The sequence below is a fragment of the Sinocyclocheilus rhinocerous genome, unplaced genomic scaffold, assembly GCF_001515625.1.
Source record: "Sinocyclocheilus rhinocerous isolate Xijiao unplaced genomic scaffold, SAMN03320098_v1.1 scaffold72, whole genome shotgun sequence".
Taxonomy (NCBI): domain Eukaryota; kingdom Metazoa; phylum Chordata; class Actinopteri; order Cypriniformes; family Cyprinidae; genus Sinocyclocheilus; species Sinocyclocheilus rhinocerous.
In genome coordinates this window covers 937,319-954,400 of record NW_015628351.1, presented here as the reverse complement: position 1 = coordinate 954,400, position 17,082 = coordinate 937,319, and the positions used below count along the sequence as shown (strand labels likewise).

Below are 17,082 nucleotides of genomic sequence, written 5' to 3'. Positions count from 1 at the left end.
GTACATTATATAATTAGTATTATTACTGTATTTCACTGACTTCCTCTTTCAAGCACACTACATGGTTCTCTGAGAGGACGGAGAGAGGCCAGAGACACATGGCTCCTCCCCTCAGTGTTAGTAAAAACATTCCAGCCAAGCGAGAGAGCCAGCGAATTTGAAACCCTGGAAGTCCGTGTTTCTGGTCCCTTCTCCTCTCACATGCTCACTAGAGGACAAGAGCGGCCCATAAGCAGCTGCAGCACATCAGCCTCACAGAGTTTGGAGGGTTCTTTTGTTTTGTGGAGTACCTGAACGTGTCCCTTCTCCAAAACCACCATGAAAGCCACCATATTCTTCATTCTCTGGACCGTTTTGGCTCGTTCAAGAGGCCAGTACCACTATCAGGGCCTGATGAACTACTTGGAAAATAGGATGCTCGCTATGGAGGTAAGAGAAATTTGGCATATCAGGCTGCATTTTAGTATACTTTCTGCATTCCTGCTAGTTTTCAGCCATTTTACAGAGACGTCCACTTTTCTAGACATACATCAAAACTAAGAGTTAAACAGTGTTAATAGGACAATTAAGAGAGTTCATTATATTTATTACACTCAAAAACACTTGAAAATGTAATATCTGTAACAGCGATACAGACACCCTAAAGTAACTCCCGTTCGTCAGACACATTGTCCCAACACAGCAGTGAACCAGTGAACCATCAAAAAGTGTTTATTTAAACCAGTGCTGTCTCACATCTACTTAAGATTTATCATAGACTTTCTCTTCTTGAGTGAAGTTGTACTCCAGAGCAGAGAAACATCCCCCTGATTGACAGAATAGTTTAGCTCAGCAGTTTTTCATAAAATGAGAGTGAGGCTGGGTACAACAGGATTGAAAGCTCCTCAAAATAAAGTTTTTTTCCTGGTCCCAAAGTACAGTATATGATGACTGAAAAATGTATTTTTAATGAATATTTAATGGAGCAACAACATTTATGCAAAACAAAGTTTGTTTTGATTCAAAATCATGTAATATTAAATTCAGCTAGAGCAGCAAGCCTGGAGCAAAAGACCCCTGGGGTGGCCACAGTGACATGCTGTGCATATTTAATGGAAATATTGACAATTTGGCTCCATATTCACATACTTTTACAGTAATATATTTTTGTGAAACGTTTGAGCATATATTTGTTCTGTAGCCCCTGCAGCAAGGGGGCTTTGCATCTAAAACATTGAACCTGTTTGACAGCTGCTGAAATAACTGATTTAAGCACTTTGAAGAAAAATGAATGTTACACTAGTGTTTAAAAGTTTAGGGTCAGTAAGTTTCCCCCCAAGAATGCATTAAAGACATTTATAATGTTACAAAAAAAAATTACATTTTCAAACTTTATTCAGTAAAAATCCTGGAAAAAAAGTATCATGGTTTCCTCAAAATCATTAAGCAGCACAACTGTTTTCAACATTGATAATAGTAAGAAATGTTTCTTAAGCATCAAATCAGCATATTACTGAAGGATCATGTGACACTGAAGACAGGAGCAATGATGCTGAAAATTCAGCTTTGACATCCCAAGGATTTTAAAATATATTAAAATAGAAAACATTATTAAATTGTAATAATATTTCACAATAAATTTGTATTTTATAATATATGTGATCATTTCATTGATTCTCATAAAGCTATGATCTTTTGTCAAAGATCCATTGTACCCTATTAAAGTTTATTTTATTAAAATATTATATACAATTAAGTCACTGTATAGCTGTAAATATGTTGCATATGAATGCTTTTCTCTTATTATATCTGATATATGGAACTGAAGGGTCTCAAACATTTTGACTCCTTCGACTCGGCAAGAACAGGTGAATTTCTAAATTGTAGAGGCAATGGTTTTTCACATTTGTTCAAAATTATGTATTGTACTTTAATGAGTTCCCTCAAGTCCTTTTGAAAATACTCTCAGACATTACTCAGGTTCTCCATCTCCTGACTCCAGATAACGATTGTGATAAACTTTTCAAATAATGAATGAGCTTTTTATTCTACAGTTTCCTTGACTGGGAAAAAGAGACTAACACATGCTGTTCAGAACACTTCTGCACCATTATTATTACAAGCTCTTTAATAATGCACAGAAAACTCATCATTGGAATAAGATATCATTGGAAAGAATTTGCTGCACTCTGTGATCATCTTAAACAATTGAATGACTTGTCATTCTTCCAGGAACGCATTGCCTTGTGGCATGAACAGAACAACCGTTACAACTCTGACCTGAAGGAATTCAGACATAGACCTGTTGGAGAAGTTGGGCAAGGAGCACAACAAACTGCGTTCAGACATGGAGGGTGCAGGAGCACGGGTAGACCGTGTGGAGCGTGAGATTCCTTCGACTCGGCAAGAACAGGTGAATTTCTAAATTGTAGAGGCAATGGTTTTTCACATTTGTTCAAAATTATGTATTGTACTTTAATGAGTTCCCTCAAGTCCTTTTGAAAATACTCTCAGACATTACTCAGGTTCTCCATCTCCTGACTCCAGATAACGATTGTGATAAACTTTTCAAATAATGAATGAGCTTTTTATTCTACAGTTTCCTTGACTGGGAAAAAGAGACTAACACATGCTGTTCAGAACACTTCTGCACCATTATTATTACAAGCTCTTTAATAATGCACAGAAAACTCATCATTGGAATAAGATATCATTGGAAAGAATTTGCTGCACTCTGTGATCATCTTAAACAATTGAATGACTTGTCATTCGTCCAGGAACGCATTGCCTTGTGGCATGAACAGAACAACCGTTACAACTCTGACCTGAAGGAATTCAGGCAGCAGGCCGCAGACCTGTTGGAGAAGTTGGGCAAGGAGCACAACAAACTGCGTTCAGACATGGAGGGTGCAGGAGCACGGGTAGACCGTGTGGAGCGTGAGATGGACTACACTGAAACCAAAAATCCCCCTAAGCCTTGTGTGAAAGCAGCAGACAAAATGGTGGAACAGGATGTGGTTGTCAGAGAGAGGAAGAAGGAAGAGTTCTTTGAGTTGTCTGGTAAGTCGGGAGAATTGAGTTTTGACAGCTGAAGCACAACTTTTGATCATGTACTTTCAGTTTTAGCTTTGACGTAGTCTTGGTCGAGGGAGACTAGCTAAATTTAGCATGCTATTACACAGCAGACCAGTTTGGGGGAAAGGTTTGGAGTTTTCTCTGGAAAATTGTAACACTGGAAAATCAAACTGGGAGAATTAATAGCTGCAATTCAAGACAGAGAGTATGAACGATGAGCATGTGCTTTGATTTAAGACATTTGTTTGTTTTGAGAACTAGCATCCCAATTACACTGCCCCATATTGGGATTGTGCTGTAGGCCGTGGGGCCGTCTCATCCAAACAGTCTTTGCTTTGATGGTAAAAACCCTGGTTTCTGCTAATGCTTGGCTTATACTAGGATTTATTGATTTAGAGGAAACATGTGGTGTGTTCTGTTGATTAGGAAACAAGGAATAAAGAACCAAGCCAATCAGTTCACTGGATTAGCCAGTTGGCTTTTGGTTTAGATGTTACACAACTGTTGGGTTGTAGCCTATTTTGCTAGTATGATGGAATCAAAGCAGATGAATGTAAATGTGTTTCATTTGGCTGTTCTTCTGTCTCCACTGAAGTGCGGTGTTGTTAACACTGTGTATAGTCCAGTAAATGCCAAGACATTGGCAAAACAAGACGTTCATTTTTTTTTTCCAAGACTGAATCCAAAATTCCAATCCATATAATTAATTTATTTCTTTGGCAACAAAAGATACATACATATGTTGTACATTAATGTTTTTGAAAAACAAAAAGTCTATTTTTCTCACTAAGGCTGCCTTTATTTGGTCATAAAATACATTAAAACATTAATATGTGTGAGATATTATTACAATTTACAATTAATTTAATGAATGAATAAATAAAAAATTATATTACTGGCCCCAAACGTTTTAACATTACTGTATATATTATCAAAACAATTTTATAACAAAGAGAAGCACTGACAAGGGAATCCACAAATAAAAAGTGGGGGAAAAAATTATAAAATAAATATATTAACATATACTTGATTGAATGATTGCTATAAGCTTTATTATATATATTTTTAGAACACTCTCTTTAATTTATTGAATTTATTAACACTCTCTGACTCTCTTTAATTTATTGAATACATTTAATAGAATTTTAGCAGCAAAATGTGACAAAGTAGGACAGAAGAATCTATTAGAGCCCAAAACGTTTCAATAAATGATGTCTTCGAAATTATGTATCTTAGAAATAGTTCCCAACGGCCTGTGTATTATAATGAAGAGTATTAACAATTATCCTCGTTAAGCCCCACACAATCCTCCTTGCCTGCACATTTATAACAGCAGACATGACATTTAAGGGTGGATCTTTCACTGCTGGAGGCTTACAATGTCAGTTTTCTTGGTTTATTTCTTTAATAAAGTAAAACAAGGGTTTAAACTCACAATCATGGCTTCATTTTTCATAAAGCTGTCTTCCAGTGCTTGTGCAAATGAAGCAGTCTGTATAAATTGCTTTCAGAGTTTGCCATATTAATCATAGGACGCTTCCCGTTGACATTAATCATGTTTGTTTTCATCGTCAGTGTGCGTGAACATCGTATCCAGTCTAAAAGCAATGAAGATCCTTAAGAGATTGGGAAGCCCGAAAGGTGTCTGGACCAAAGATGCCAGATCAGCAAAAGTCTATGTTTTTAATGGGACGTCCGACAACATGCTGTACGAGTTCAACTCCGTGCGAGAGCTCTCGGCATCATCAGGCGTATCTAAAGGCAGGCAGATCACTGTGCCCATCACTTGGAACGGGACCGGTCATGCAGTCTATGATGGCTTTGCCAGGTCAGCAAAAGTCTACGTCTTCAACGGCACGTCCGACAACACACTGTACGAGTTCAACTCCGTGCGAGAGCTCTCAGCATCATCAGGTCTATCTAAAGGCAAGCAGATCACTGTGCCCACCGCTTGGAATGGGACCGGTCATGCAGTCTATGATGGCTTTCTCTATTACGTCAGTGAAAGTTCAGAGCTCCAAGTTATCAAGTATGACCTCAAGAATGGTTCTGTTGCAGACAGCGCAGTTTTTCCCATGGACGACCGCAGCCCGGTGTACCAGCTCAATCCAGAGACGCTGGTGGACATGGTGGCGGATGAGGATGGGCTATGGGCGCTGTATCCGGCTGGAGACACTATTAATCTTGCTAAGATGGACATAGATTCTCTGGATATAGAGCTGATGTGGGACACGGCGTGTCCAAGGAATAACGCTGAAGCTGCTTTTATTGTCTGCGGCACAGTCTATGTGGTTTACAACACCAAGCCACCGAGCCGCTCGCGTGTGCAGTGTGTGTTTGATGTGAATGACATGGTAAGCAGCGGAGAGGCCCCTTTGGTTTATTTCCCCAGGCGCTACGGTGCTCATTCCAGCCTCAAATACAATCCTGAGGAGCGGCTGCTCTATGCTTGGGATGATGGGTACCAGATTCTGTATAAACTAGCGCTGAAGAAGAAGTTATGGGCGATTATGCCACCACCTGAGGAATAGTGGCCTTTTTTAGCTCTTAAAAGGCTGTATGTTCCTGGGTACGAAAAGTTTGTGATTTTCCTAAAGGGATAGTTATGGAAAACAAAAATCCTGCCATTATTTACTCACCCTCATATTGTCAAGTCTGTATGGATTCATTTCTTCTAAAGAAAACATTTTGAAGAATATTTTCCATTCAGTTACAATGGATGAGGATTGAGGCGTTTGAGCTTCAAAAAGCACACAAAACCATCATACGTTTTATTTCTGAGTCAGAACTTTTAAATGACTTGGTTGATCCAGTTCACAAAACCGGCCTGAATGATTTGTTCATGACTGAACCTGGTCTCAAGTTCAAATCACTGATACTGAAGGGGAAGATTATCTGCTCATTTTAAACAACTTTAATTTGGGTCTTTATCGCACACAAAGCTATAATATGAAGAGGAAGCGGAAACAAATTAATAAAATATGAAAAAAATGTGTTAGTTTTACCTGTAATTTTATGTTAAAATTGAAACCCTGCATTATTAATTTAAAATAACTTAAATATAGGTCTTTTTCTCACATAAAACAGAAGACTTGAAATATAATCTCTTTTATAAAATAAGTACAACCACTTTTATTATAGTAGTTTTGTTTCCTTGCTCCCGTCCATTGTAATTAAAGGCAGGGTATGTGATTTTTCAAAAACACTTTAGAAAACTGATTCGGGCCGAATCGCAAAACAAACTTGTAGCCAATCAGCAATAAGGGGCGTGTCTACTCGTGATGTGGAGGAGAGAGCTTTCAGTGCATGGGACGGACATTAGCCGAGCCAAGCGACAGAGAGATAGAGATGGCGGATAAAAAACAAACGAGGAAAATGTCTGCGGAAGGATAAGGCAAGAAGTAGGACCGTGTAAAAATATTGGATCAGCTTTCCAGTGCTGGAGAGAACTCAAGGAGCGGAGGCCTGCAATCGGACGCCGAGGTTGCTGTAGACATGGTGTAACATTGGTTTTGCTTTGTTTCACAGAACTAATCGTTGCCTGGGTTGCATACGTATATGTGGGGCGGAGCTATCAAAATAGGGGCAAGACCCTTTTGGGGTAGGGGCGTGTTTGTTTTGGTGATTTCAAATATCAACATTGGCTACCAGAAATCACTTACTCTGCCTTTAAATGGTCAACAGCATTCAGCAAAATGATTAAATAAATAAAAATAAACGAAAGTCTTTGTTTTTGGAACAACTTGAGGGCGAGTAAATGATGACAAAATTGACATTTTGGAGTGTACTAATCCTTTACCTTTAAGAATACACAGGTATATTGCTTTTGTTGCACATAATATTAAAAATATGAGACAATAAACAGTCTCAATAAGTGACTGACCAATGCTAACCCACTATTTGTGATTTGATGTTCACAAGACTGAGAAGAAGCAACTCCATCCTTGAAATGACTGAACCAACATTTTATTTTGGCATTTTTGAAATACAAGAACTTTTTCAAACATTACAAGTTATATTGCAAGTACAAATGATCAATACAAAATTAGAAAGTTGTTCAGATTCACAAGGGGGCAAAAACAGGTTGTTAAAACACCAGCACACAGGAGTTAGTGATGAGGTAAAGAACCAGATCTAAACCTAATTAACTTTACATTCACCTACAGAAACACACACTTGTTATCTGAGTGTTACAACATTGGTGATATTGTAAAAACAGGACCAAAAGTTGTACTTTGTCACAACCATTTCTTCAACAAGTTGACTTGGAATTTTTAAAGATTCTGTTAAAATATTAAATCTATTTTACTATATAGAAATATTTAAAGCTTAACAGATACCCTAGGAGATGATGGAGGACATTATGTAAAACTAGTCCCAAGTACCATGTATATTTTAAGATATTTCAGCAACACCAACTGGAGATCAGTGTAAAGTCTTTGCTCTGGTATCTTGAACTGTGCCCACCATCTGTGACAATGAACTTCCTGCATAGTAGGTTGTTTCTATCAAGGGTCAGCTCTTGTGCATTTGTACATGCATTGAATTTTCTGTCTTTTCTTATTTGAAACATACAGTCAAAATGTCCAGGAGCTTGAATAGAAGTTCTGAACTCATGTCATTTCTGTGCATTTATGTCATTTGTTTCCAGCATATGCAGTTTTGTAAATTCTTCTTCTTCTTCTTCTTTTTAAATGAATGAATGACAGGAGAAACTTTAACTACAGTGATCATAATTTAGCAGGGGTTTGCCTGAGCATCTCTGTTAAATTTAAATTCCAAGTTAAACTGTGTTATGAATGAATTAACCATGTAAAATAAAACGATTGAAACCACATGGATAAACAAATAAAATATTGCGGGCAATAAAAGTATTGAATTTTGTTCAATCATTTATGACATTAAAAATCAAAAAAGTAATACTAATTATTATTTTGATTGCTCAGTTTAGCTTTGTTAAGCATTACATATGATAAAAATAATTATTGGGCAACATGGCATTAGTTTTTTTTTCTTTTTTCTTTTTAATTTACAGAAACTGATCAGTTGACAGTTATATATTAAATTGTTGGGTTATACAGATAATTGATTCACTATTTAATTCACATAGTTTCAAGTATCCCTTTTGTCTACATGAAAATCAAACAAGCAAATAAAAATATTAAACTGAAGATGAGCGTTAGTTAATTGCCTATTGTTTTATGCTGTAATGTTAACCCTGCTCTTTTATACAATACAGAATATGAATATATTTTTTTATAAATTTGAGCATACATTGTTTACTCAAGACATTTTCCCAGACAGTGTGTCAAAATACGGAAAACTTTGACAGTCCAATTTAACTCAAAATGAAATTATGTCAAAAGATGAACGAGATGTCAACATGAGATTGAAACAGCAGGAGGATTCAAAGAGGAATTGAATTGCTATTAAAAGCAGTGCTACTAAGATACAGAACCGCTTCTGTAGCTCTTGAAATGCTATTGTAACAAAGTGAATAAAAGCCACATAAATCAAATCAGACCTCTATGAATATTTCAGCACTTTTTCCTTAAATGCCCACTTTTGTACTCCAGGTCTCACCGATGAATATTAATGTAATCACATCAATTTATTCAGCTACATGTGAAGTGTTTTTGTGTGTGAACAGGAACTTCTTTACACGTAAACGTCTTTGTTTTGGCAAGAAATTAATGGATAGGAAAAATGTGTTGTGCTCTGATAAATTTAGTCTCTTTTTACACACAACATTTATACAACATCAATAAACTGATAAATATTTAAATATTCTTCATAAAACGTGTACCTTCACAGTTTTCATACAAGGATTTGACAGAGAAAATGGTTTGTTCTTAGTATACAGCACATGACAAATCCATTCCCTTCTTTTTTCTCACTCACACAAAACAATGTCCTTTCCCTCAATATTTTATACACCATCCTTTCTGACCTCATTCTCAGTACTTCCAATAGTTGATCCTACTTTCAAAGTCTTTAGATCTGAGCAGGGCCATCTACAAAGAGCCTTGCAGTGTTGTGCGGAAACTTCTGTTTGCATGTAGACCGCTTGCAGAACACCGCATCGGATTTCAAATGCTTCAGGAAAATTCATATTGGAAAGAAACATCTCCGCTGACGATACCAAGCTATTCTAGGAACACAACGTTGGTTTTGAATAGTATTCTAGGTACAGGGGTTTGTACAACACTCCCAAGAATTGACTGAGGATCGTACGGACTGGAACAGCTTGAACATGGTGAACATCAGGGCAAAGAGCAGGATCTTAGATCAGTGTTTGGGAACCATCTAAAACAACCCACAGGAGTAAATGGAAATAGCAGGGTTCTCGTTTTCATCGGAGTGACAAACGGAGGATGCCGAGCCTGTAGTTTTACATATGGCTCTGATCAAGGACTGGCGGGAGGTTTGGGGGAGGGACAAGACCCCTGACTGTCAAAACTGGCCGTTCTGGCTTTCCACTGTAAGAGAAGACATATGAAAAACCCATCAATGAGAGCATTATAGAGCAGTTTATTGTTATAGCCGAAGGGCTGCACCCTATAGAGTGGATTTCAATCTGTGGTTGCATGAAATTGATGTATCTGAAGTTATACTACAAGTTGAACATGCTCGTTATTAGCGAATTATTTTCTGTAATGAAAAATACATAAAATCAATATAGGAAAAAAAAATTTTTTTAAATAAAAAATAAGGATATATTGTTTTAATTATACTGAGCAAAGCAAGCAAGTCCAATCACATCTAATCCTGTTCCACTTAAGCAAACTGCACACAAGGTACAAATGAACCAACTTAACTAATTAATGTCCAACCTGATTTTTCTCATGTTTTATGCAATTATTTGCATTTTACAATATAACACAGTTGTCTTTACTCATCCTCAGCCTCAGGTCATCCAAGACACATTACATCAGCATTACATCACTTGGTCACCAGTGAATCCTCTGCAGTGAATGGGTGCCACAGAGTGAAAGATCAAACAGCTGATAAAAACATCACAATAATCCCACAAGTAATGCAAGTAATCCACAAACTGTGTGTTTGCAATAAATCCATCACCAAGACATTTATCCATAATATTGCTTTCTCCAGTGTAAATGTTGTTCTGAATCAGAACAGAAATATGCACAGATCAAGTAGTGTTTAGTAGCAAAAACTGTTCTAAACAAATATATTGGTGCATTTTGATGTGAAAAGACAATGCCCACAGGAGGAAGCCTTATTATGGATTATGAACTCATATTTTGGCCAGAAGCAATGGTTTAATGATGGATTTGTTTCTTAAAAACACCGTTTTTTAATTGATGGTCTGGACTGGACTGGATGGATGGATTACTTATGAATTATTATGATGTGTTTTCAGCTATTTGGATTATATTCTAACAATACCCATTCACTGCAGACGATCCTTTGGTGAACAAGTGATGTAATGCTAAACTTCTCCAAATCTGTTTCAATTTAGAAACACACTCGTCTACATCTTGGATGGCCTGAAGGTGAGTACATTTTCAGCAAATTTTCCTTTTTAGGCGAACTATTCCTTTAAGTGATCCAAAATAAACACATCCACAGTGGCAATGAATAATATACCAAAGTTTGCATGACCTAAAAGCCTTTTGTTAAAAGACAATGATATGAGTTTGTATGCCAGTGCAACTAACCTATTTTGCAAAATGCTATCTGTGTAAAAATATGTGCATATTCAGAGAGAGTAGATGATGTGCCACAGGATAAAGAAATCAGCATACATTTACCTCAGCGGTGCTGAACTTTACGTGAGTCCTTTTGTGAACCCACGGAAGACAATTATGAAATAGCAGTTTCTGACATTTAATAGAGTGTGTGTTCCTTTCTCAGAAACTCTCAGTACCACAAACAGACTGTTTGAGACTTGAGAATGTTGGGTAAAATATACCTGGTTCTTTGCCCAGTCACCCGCCTGTAGAGAGGTGAGTACTAAATGCTCTGACACCTGATCTTTTCCTCGTCCTACTGAAGCACATGAACCATGAGATTATTCTGATGTTCCTGCTATTCTAATGTTTCTTGTACAGGTTGTTATTTGTAATGTGGTTCAGCTTAATTGGCATGACAACTGATGAATAGTATTGGTAAAGCATTTTTAGGTTAAGTATGTATAAAATGTTTTAGAGAAGATGAAAACAAAAGAGAAATACATCCATCTTGAATAAATCAGCTCCCTTCTAGAAGCCTGAATTGCAAAAGTCAATTTTGTCATCATTTTCTCAAGTTATTTCAAACTGGTACATTTTTTTTAAAGAATAAATTAAGAAATATTTATTTGACAAAAATAATAAAATATGTTAAATAAATAAAAATGTTTCCCCCCATGCAATTACAAAGAATAAGGATGCAAAATCATCATAAATGTATCTTAAGTCAAATAAATCCACACCCCTTTTGAAGCCATAAAATATACATATTTGCAACACTGGAGTAAGTAAATGATAACAGAATTTTCTTTTTTTATTAAACTGTCCCTTTAAATTTTCAATATAAAACGGAGAAATAGCTGTTTGTGTTACTTACAGGTCATAGTCCATGACTGAGATGTGCAAGCTGACTTGGTCCATGCTCTCTGGAGGGATGTCAAAGATAATGGCCTCATTATAAGTGGGATTCAGGGTGTTTTTCTTTATTGTGGTCTTCTTCTTTTTCAGGCGTCTTCCATCACAAATGAGGGATACTTTCACATAGGGATCTGCTCAGAGAGAATACCATTATCAGTTCAGCTCATATAACTGTTATTAATTTCACATTTGCAGCTTGAGCTTTTATAAATTATCTTTAAACATATTGTAGTATGCACTAGTTTCAATTAATTAATCCTCTAACAATAGCTTGAAGTTGATGAGAGTATTAGATGAGAAGATTAGAAATGAATGCCGGATATCTTCATTGAGCCATCTTAATATTCAGTGTGTATGGAAGGCCATTGAGATTTAGGGCTTTAATGGAATGACTTGAGTGCTGATTCTGACATCAGAGCTGCATACTGATTTCCATATCTCTCCATCATTGCACAAATTGTCTGATCTATTATGCTTGTACATTAGTAAGCCATAAACTACTTCCAGCTTGGTCAGAACAAATCAGATGAGCAGTACTTGTTCTGACATCAAATTTGCTTGGGGCACTTCTTAATAGATATTATCCAGTTCATGTGAATTCAACTTTACTGCAAATGAAAAATGTTTACTCTTCAGCAGATAAAAGTAAAAATGTCTGGTGTGAGACCCTGTGTCATTATAAGTGAAAAACCAATATAGTGTGAGTAATTCATGTTACTGGAGCTTAAAATCGTTCCCTGCATCATATTCGGAGTGGTTCTTTAGACTTTCGGGTTTAATTCGCTCAGTGATGCTGCTGATTTACCTTTGGGAAATGTTGTTTATGACAGAGAGAACAAAAGCCAATTAGGAACATGAAACAATGATTAGAACATGCGGGAAACGTGCATTAACAATATATGGGAAAACAAAAGAGGTTTCCAGAAACCATAAAACCAAATGGAGCAATTATCGGGAGAGTGGTGCCACTTTTTACTTCTGTTGTCCTCTTGGCAAGGAGAAATGAGACAGAGGTAAAACTAATACACATAATTATATTTCAGGATGTGTCAAGAGGTTTGAATCATTGAGGAATGCATGAATGATTTATATTTTAAAGGAGACCTATTATGGCCCTTTTTATAATATGTAATATAAGTCTCAGGAGTCCCCAGAATGTGTCTGTGAAGTTTCAGCTCAAAATACCCCACAGATAATTTATTATATCTTTTTGAAAATGCCTATTCTGAGTGGAAGCAGAAACACGCCGTTTTTGTGCATGTTTCTTTAAATGCAAATGAGCTGCTGCTCCCCGCCCCCTTTTCCAGAATAGGGCTGTGCCTATACAGCTTGTTCCTCAGATACTCTGTGAAAAAAAAAATGTTTGGATTTGATTATCATGTCTATCGTGCTGAAATCATAACTTTTAAACCATATTAGTTTAAACTTCTGATATACGGTTTCCTGAGCGCACATATCCGAAGCACATGCACAGAAAGTGGCTGTCACATGGCACGTGGGTACTAAATTAAGTTCTCTTTCATGTCTTATTGTGCTTAAACTGTCAAATACACACAAGTTTATGTTAAAAACACACATGAGTTACAAAAACAGTCGGTTATGTCTGTGAAGGTAAACAGCTGGGAAAGCTGGGAAATTGCATGTTTATATTAGATCTGTGTGGCAGTAGCGTAATATACAGTAAATAATTCAATAAATCCACTGCCCTCTTGTCTCCTCTGAGGCTGGGAATCTAAATAGAGTTCTGTGCTCGTCAGTGCAGCCAAAGACAGAACAGTTTGCATGCTTTGATCGAACTTTCGCTATTTGCGAAAACACAACGGTGGCGCCGTGGGTGGAAACTTGCAGATTAAGGGGCTGTATGTAATATTATAATAATATCCCCTTTCTACATCACTGGGGGAGCAAAATCTGAGCAGCTCATCTTTTCACAAGCTTGCAGAGAAAGGCTTCCAAAAAAAATTACTGGGTTGTTTTTTCATGTTTTCTGGGTTGGTGATGCACCAAGGACCCGTTTATAGCACTTAAACACAGAAAAAGTCAGATTTTCATGATATGTCACCTTTAAATCAAAATATGAGCATAAATGAAAAAGATATATATATTAAACTTTCTCTAAACCTGACCAGAAAAGCTTTAATATTTAGAATATGTAGACAAATAATTTATCTGGTTTTAAATAGTTGAAGATCACCAGCATGTATGATATACTGTATATTTTTAAACATGAACAAATTGGCTTTGACATAAATTTGCTATGTACAAAATTAACAATAAATTAATTAATTAACAAACAAATAAATACATTTATTATAAAAATGCATCCCATGTAGACAAATAATTTATCTGGTTTTAAATAAGTTGAAGATCACCAGCATGTATGATATACTGTATATTTTTAAACATGAACAAATTGGCTTTGACATAAATTTGCTATGTACAAAATTAACAATAAATAAATTAATTAACAAACAAATAAATACATTTATTATAAAAATGCATCCTATTCTCGTGTGTATATGATGGGATAAATGTATGTTCACATGACAAAAATGATATTTGCTATATTAAAAGAGTGCTTATGACACACTTCCCCCCACTCTCCACTGCTTCTAATCTCATGTCTGTATTTTGATGGTCAAAGGCAGTAAAGCTGATGAAATACTACCTGAATATCCTGTAATGTCCATTGCCTTTAGGTTCCTGCATTTGATGACAGTGAGTGTTAATCTGCCTGCCGTAGGTAGATAGCAGAGTGAGAACATGATCTCCCCAAGGTCCACGCTCTCCTGTCACACAGACACACACAAAGCAATGTAGCATGATGTATTGGCACATTTTGTTATAAAGGTCACCTTTTCAATTCCATAGCACCAGATAATAGTGACAAAAACAGTAATTGTGCAATAATGTACCAAAAACAGACACTGTTCCCCCAGCATCACTCGCAGTCAAGATCAGAGTACGGAAACCCATTTCCGTCACATAAAGAGTCATGATTATGAGATAAAAGTGGTACATAAAAAGTAGAAAATATGAGAAAAAAATGACAATGAAAAGACAAAATTATGAGATAAAGTCAAAATTCTGACAAAAAGTCAAAATTGACATGAATTGATATTAAGATTAAAAAGTTATTATGACAAAAAGTGAATTATTTTACTTTTTGTTATAATCATGACATTTTATGCCATAATTATGATTTTATCTCATAAATTAGACTTTTTATCTCATAATTCTGACTTAGTATCTCATAATTTAGACTTTTTACCTCATAATTACCATGTTTTATGTCCTAATTACCTAATTTACCAAACCATGATTTTTTTTATGTCGTGGAAATGGGCTTCTATAATAACGTACCAATGCTTTGGCTACCCGTCATTAGCGGTGTTTCGTTCATGAACAAATCTACGTTTGTGAAGAAATTTTTTTAAATGGAGGAATCCTTGCATCAGTATTGATAGTGTACCATTTATTAATAGAGCCTGAATAGAGAAAGATACTATATGAATAGAATGTCAGTCACTTTGCCATAGTTTTTTTTGCTAAAAGCTAGTTAGCGCTGCGAGAAGTTATTTATTGGTGTTTGAGGATGTGGTTTGGCATTTTGACTATGAAGGTTGTGTTTAATAAGCCCGTGACTCAATATCGAGGTCTAAAGGAGTCCTGTTTGGTCCGATACAGCCACGGTGACCAATTAGTTGTTGCGATTCTCCAAGCCACACTGCTCTCCTGGACACCACTCAAGCATACCGTTAATTAAACGTCAACACTCCTAAACACACCAGCCTTTCCACCATTTTCCTCACAGCTGATCCGAGCGGGTTTCTTTTAGATCTATCTAGATAAAATAAACACATCCATGCAGCAAAACATTTTAAGAGGTGAAGCGCAATGCATTGGAACAGTGGTATTTTTAGACTTCAAGACCACCCACTTTTCTGAAAGTTAAGCATGTGCAATGCAAAGGCAAAGTATGCTATCTGACGGTGCTGGAGTTAGTGTGTTAGCGTCATCCTCTCAGCGGTATTAAGTCTGGTGTAAATATTAATCACTTTAAATGAGCTCAGTAAGCCACTCTCTGACGGACATATCCCATGACTCCCCTACTTGTGGCTTAATGTCTCTCTAGCCCTCTAAGGTGATTATTTGCAGGTTGTGCTTCAGTATCATATAGGGACTTTTTAAAGTAGATTGATGGATGGGTAAATGCAAGCTTGAGAGTTTAAAAAAATGCAAAAATGTTTCAGAAAAATATTTGTAAAGAAAGTAAACTTTAAGCAAACAAATCATTGGATATTACTGAACATTGATATCTCATTATGGCACAGGATAAAAAAGTGATTTGATAAAAAAAAAAAAAAATCAAATAATGAAGCTTGAAAAATTATGTCTGATTTCCAAAAGAGTAACGATGTGAGACCGTAGTGAATATTACTAATTTTACTATTACTCTCACCAAAATCAAATTCCTTCAAGCTTCACTCTACTTCAGTCCTTGAGCTCATTAAGTGACTAAATGAGTTAGTAAATGTCCTTCTGTCCCAAGTCCACCTGGCAATGTCTTTTGGACGCTGTCTGTTGGCATTAACTTAAAGGGACAGTTCACCCCAAAATTAAAATTCTGTCACCATACCCATCGTTATTTCAAACCTGTGATATTCTTTCTTTCGTGAAATATAAAAGCAGAAGTATAACTGTATTTTTTGCTCTTTTCCTTCTAACGAAAATGATTAGTTACCTATTAGCAAGTTTCTAAAATGCATAAAACATCCCAAGTCTTCTGAAATCGAAAAAGAAAAGAATTTAGTTGCGATTTTTCACATATAATCGTCTCATCCAGGTCTGAATTTTATATATATTTAAATATGGCACGTCAAGATGTTTCACACCATGTTTGACGTCAGTATTTCAAATCCCATTGATTCTTGTGTGTCTTGAAATCAATCGTGACACCAAATTTGAACAAAACCACATAATCAAAATGCATAATTAAATATATCAATTATAAATGTGCTTTTTATAATTTTTTGAACTTGAGAGCACCTAACTTGAATTGTATTTGAATAACAATACAAATTTGAATACACATATCCATATTGTATAATTGAATAACAACTTAAATTTAGTCTTTTTTTTACACAAAGCTGTTGTATGGCTTCAGAGGACTTGAATACAGCACATGAGTCATATGGATCACTTTTATGAAAATTTTATGGTTCTTTGTGTAATTTTTTAAGCTTGAGAGTCCCTTGTTTCTAACTTGTGTTGTATGAAAAAGAGCAGCGTTAACATCCTGCTTAACATCTCCTTTTGTGTTAAAAAAAAGAAAAGAATATAATGCAGGTATAAAATGACTTCCGAGTGAGTAAACGATGAACGTATTGTCATTTTTGAGTGAACTATCCCTTTT

At 36.0% G+C, this 17,082-nt stretch overlaps 2 protein-coding genes across 3 annotated transcripts in view; one reads left to right on the top strand and one right to left on the bottom strand.

Moving 5' to 3' along the window:
- The first annotated feature begins 210 nt into the window (after positions 1-210).
- On the top strand, positions 211-6,043 carry LOC107737697 (olfactomedin-like protein 3B). 2 transcript variants are annotated; one of them, XM_016549283.1, is made up of 4 exons: positions 211-429; positions 2,757-3,039; positions 4,630-4,815; positions 4,981-6,043. In XM_016549283.1, the coding sequence occupies exons 1-4, from the start codon at positions 319-321 to the stop codon at positions 5,583-5,585; spliced, it is 1,185 nt and encodes a 394-aa protein (XP_016404769.1). In that variant the 5' UTR covers positions 211-318; the 3' UTR covers positions 5,586-6,043. The 2 variants fall into 2 exon arrangements, 1 of the variants encoding a protein (XP_016404769.1); XR_001639817.1 differs by lacking the exons at positions 2,757-3,039; positions 4,630-4,815; positions 4,981-6,043 and adding an exon at positions 2,212-2,276.
- Positions 6,044-11,621: 5,578 nt separating this feature from the next.
- The window catches only part of LOC107737664 (synaptotagmin-6-like), a 43,314-nt gene continuing 37,853 nt past the window's right edge, over positions 11,622-17,082 (bottom strand). The window contains exons 5-6 of the mRNA XM_016549256.1: positions 14,335-14,455; positions 11,622-11,797 (exon numbers count right to left, since the gene is read on the bottom strand). Coding sequence (XP_016404742.1) covers positions 11,622-11,797; positions 14,335-14,455 — 297 coding nt within the window. The remainder of the gene's footprint in view (positions 11,798-14,334; positions 14,456-17,082) is intronic.

What these genes read in the sequence shown, in the direction of transcription:
- LOC107737697 (XM_016549283.1), top strand. Translation starts at nt 319, where the DNA reads ATGAAAGCCACCATATTCTTCATTCTCTGGACCGTTTTGGCTCGTTCA. An exon ending in AGAGTTCTTTGAGTTGTCTG is followed by an intron (nt 3,040 to 4,629) that starts GTAAGTCGGGAG and finishes TTTCATCGTCAG; the next exon opens with TGTGCGTGAACATCGTATCC. An exon ending in ATCATCAGGCGTATCTAAAG is followed by an intron (nt 4,816 to 4,980) that starts GCAGGCAGATCA and finishes GTCTATCTAAAG; the next exon opens with GCAAGCAGATCACTGTGCCC.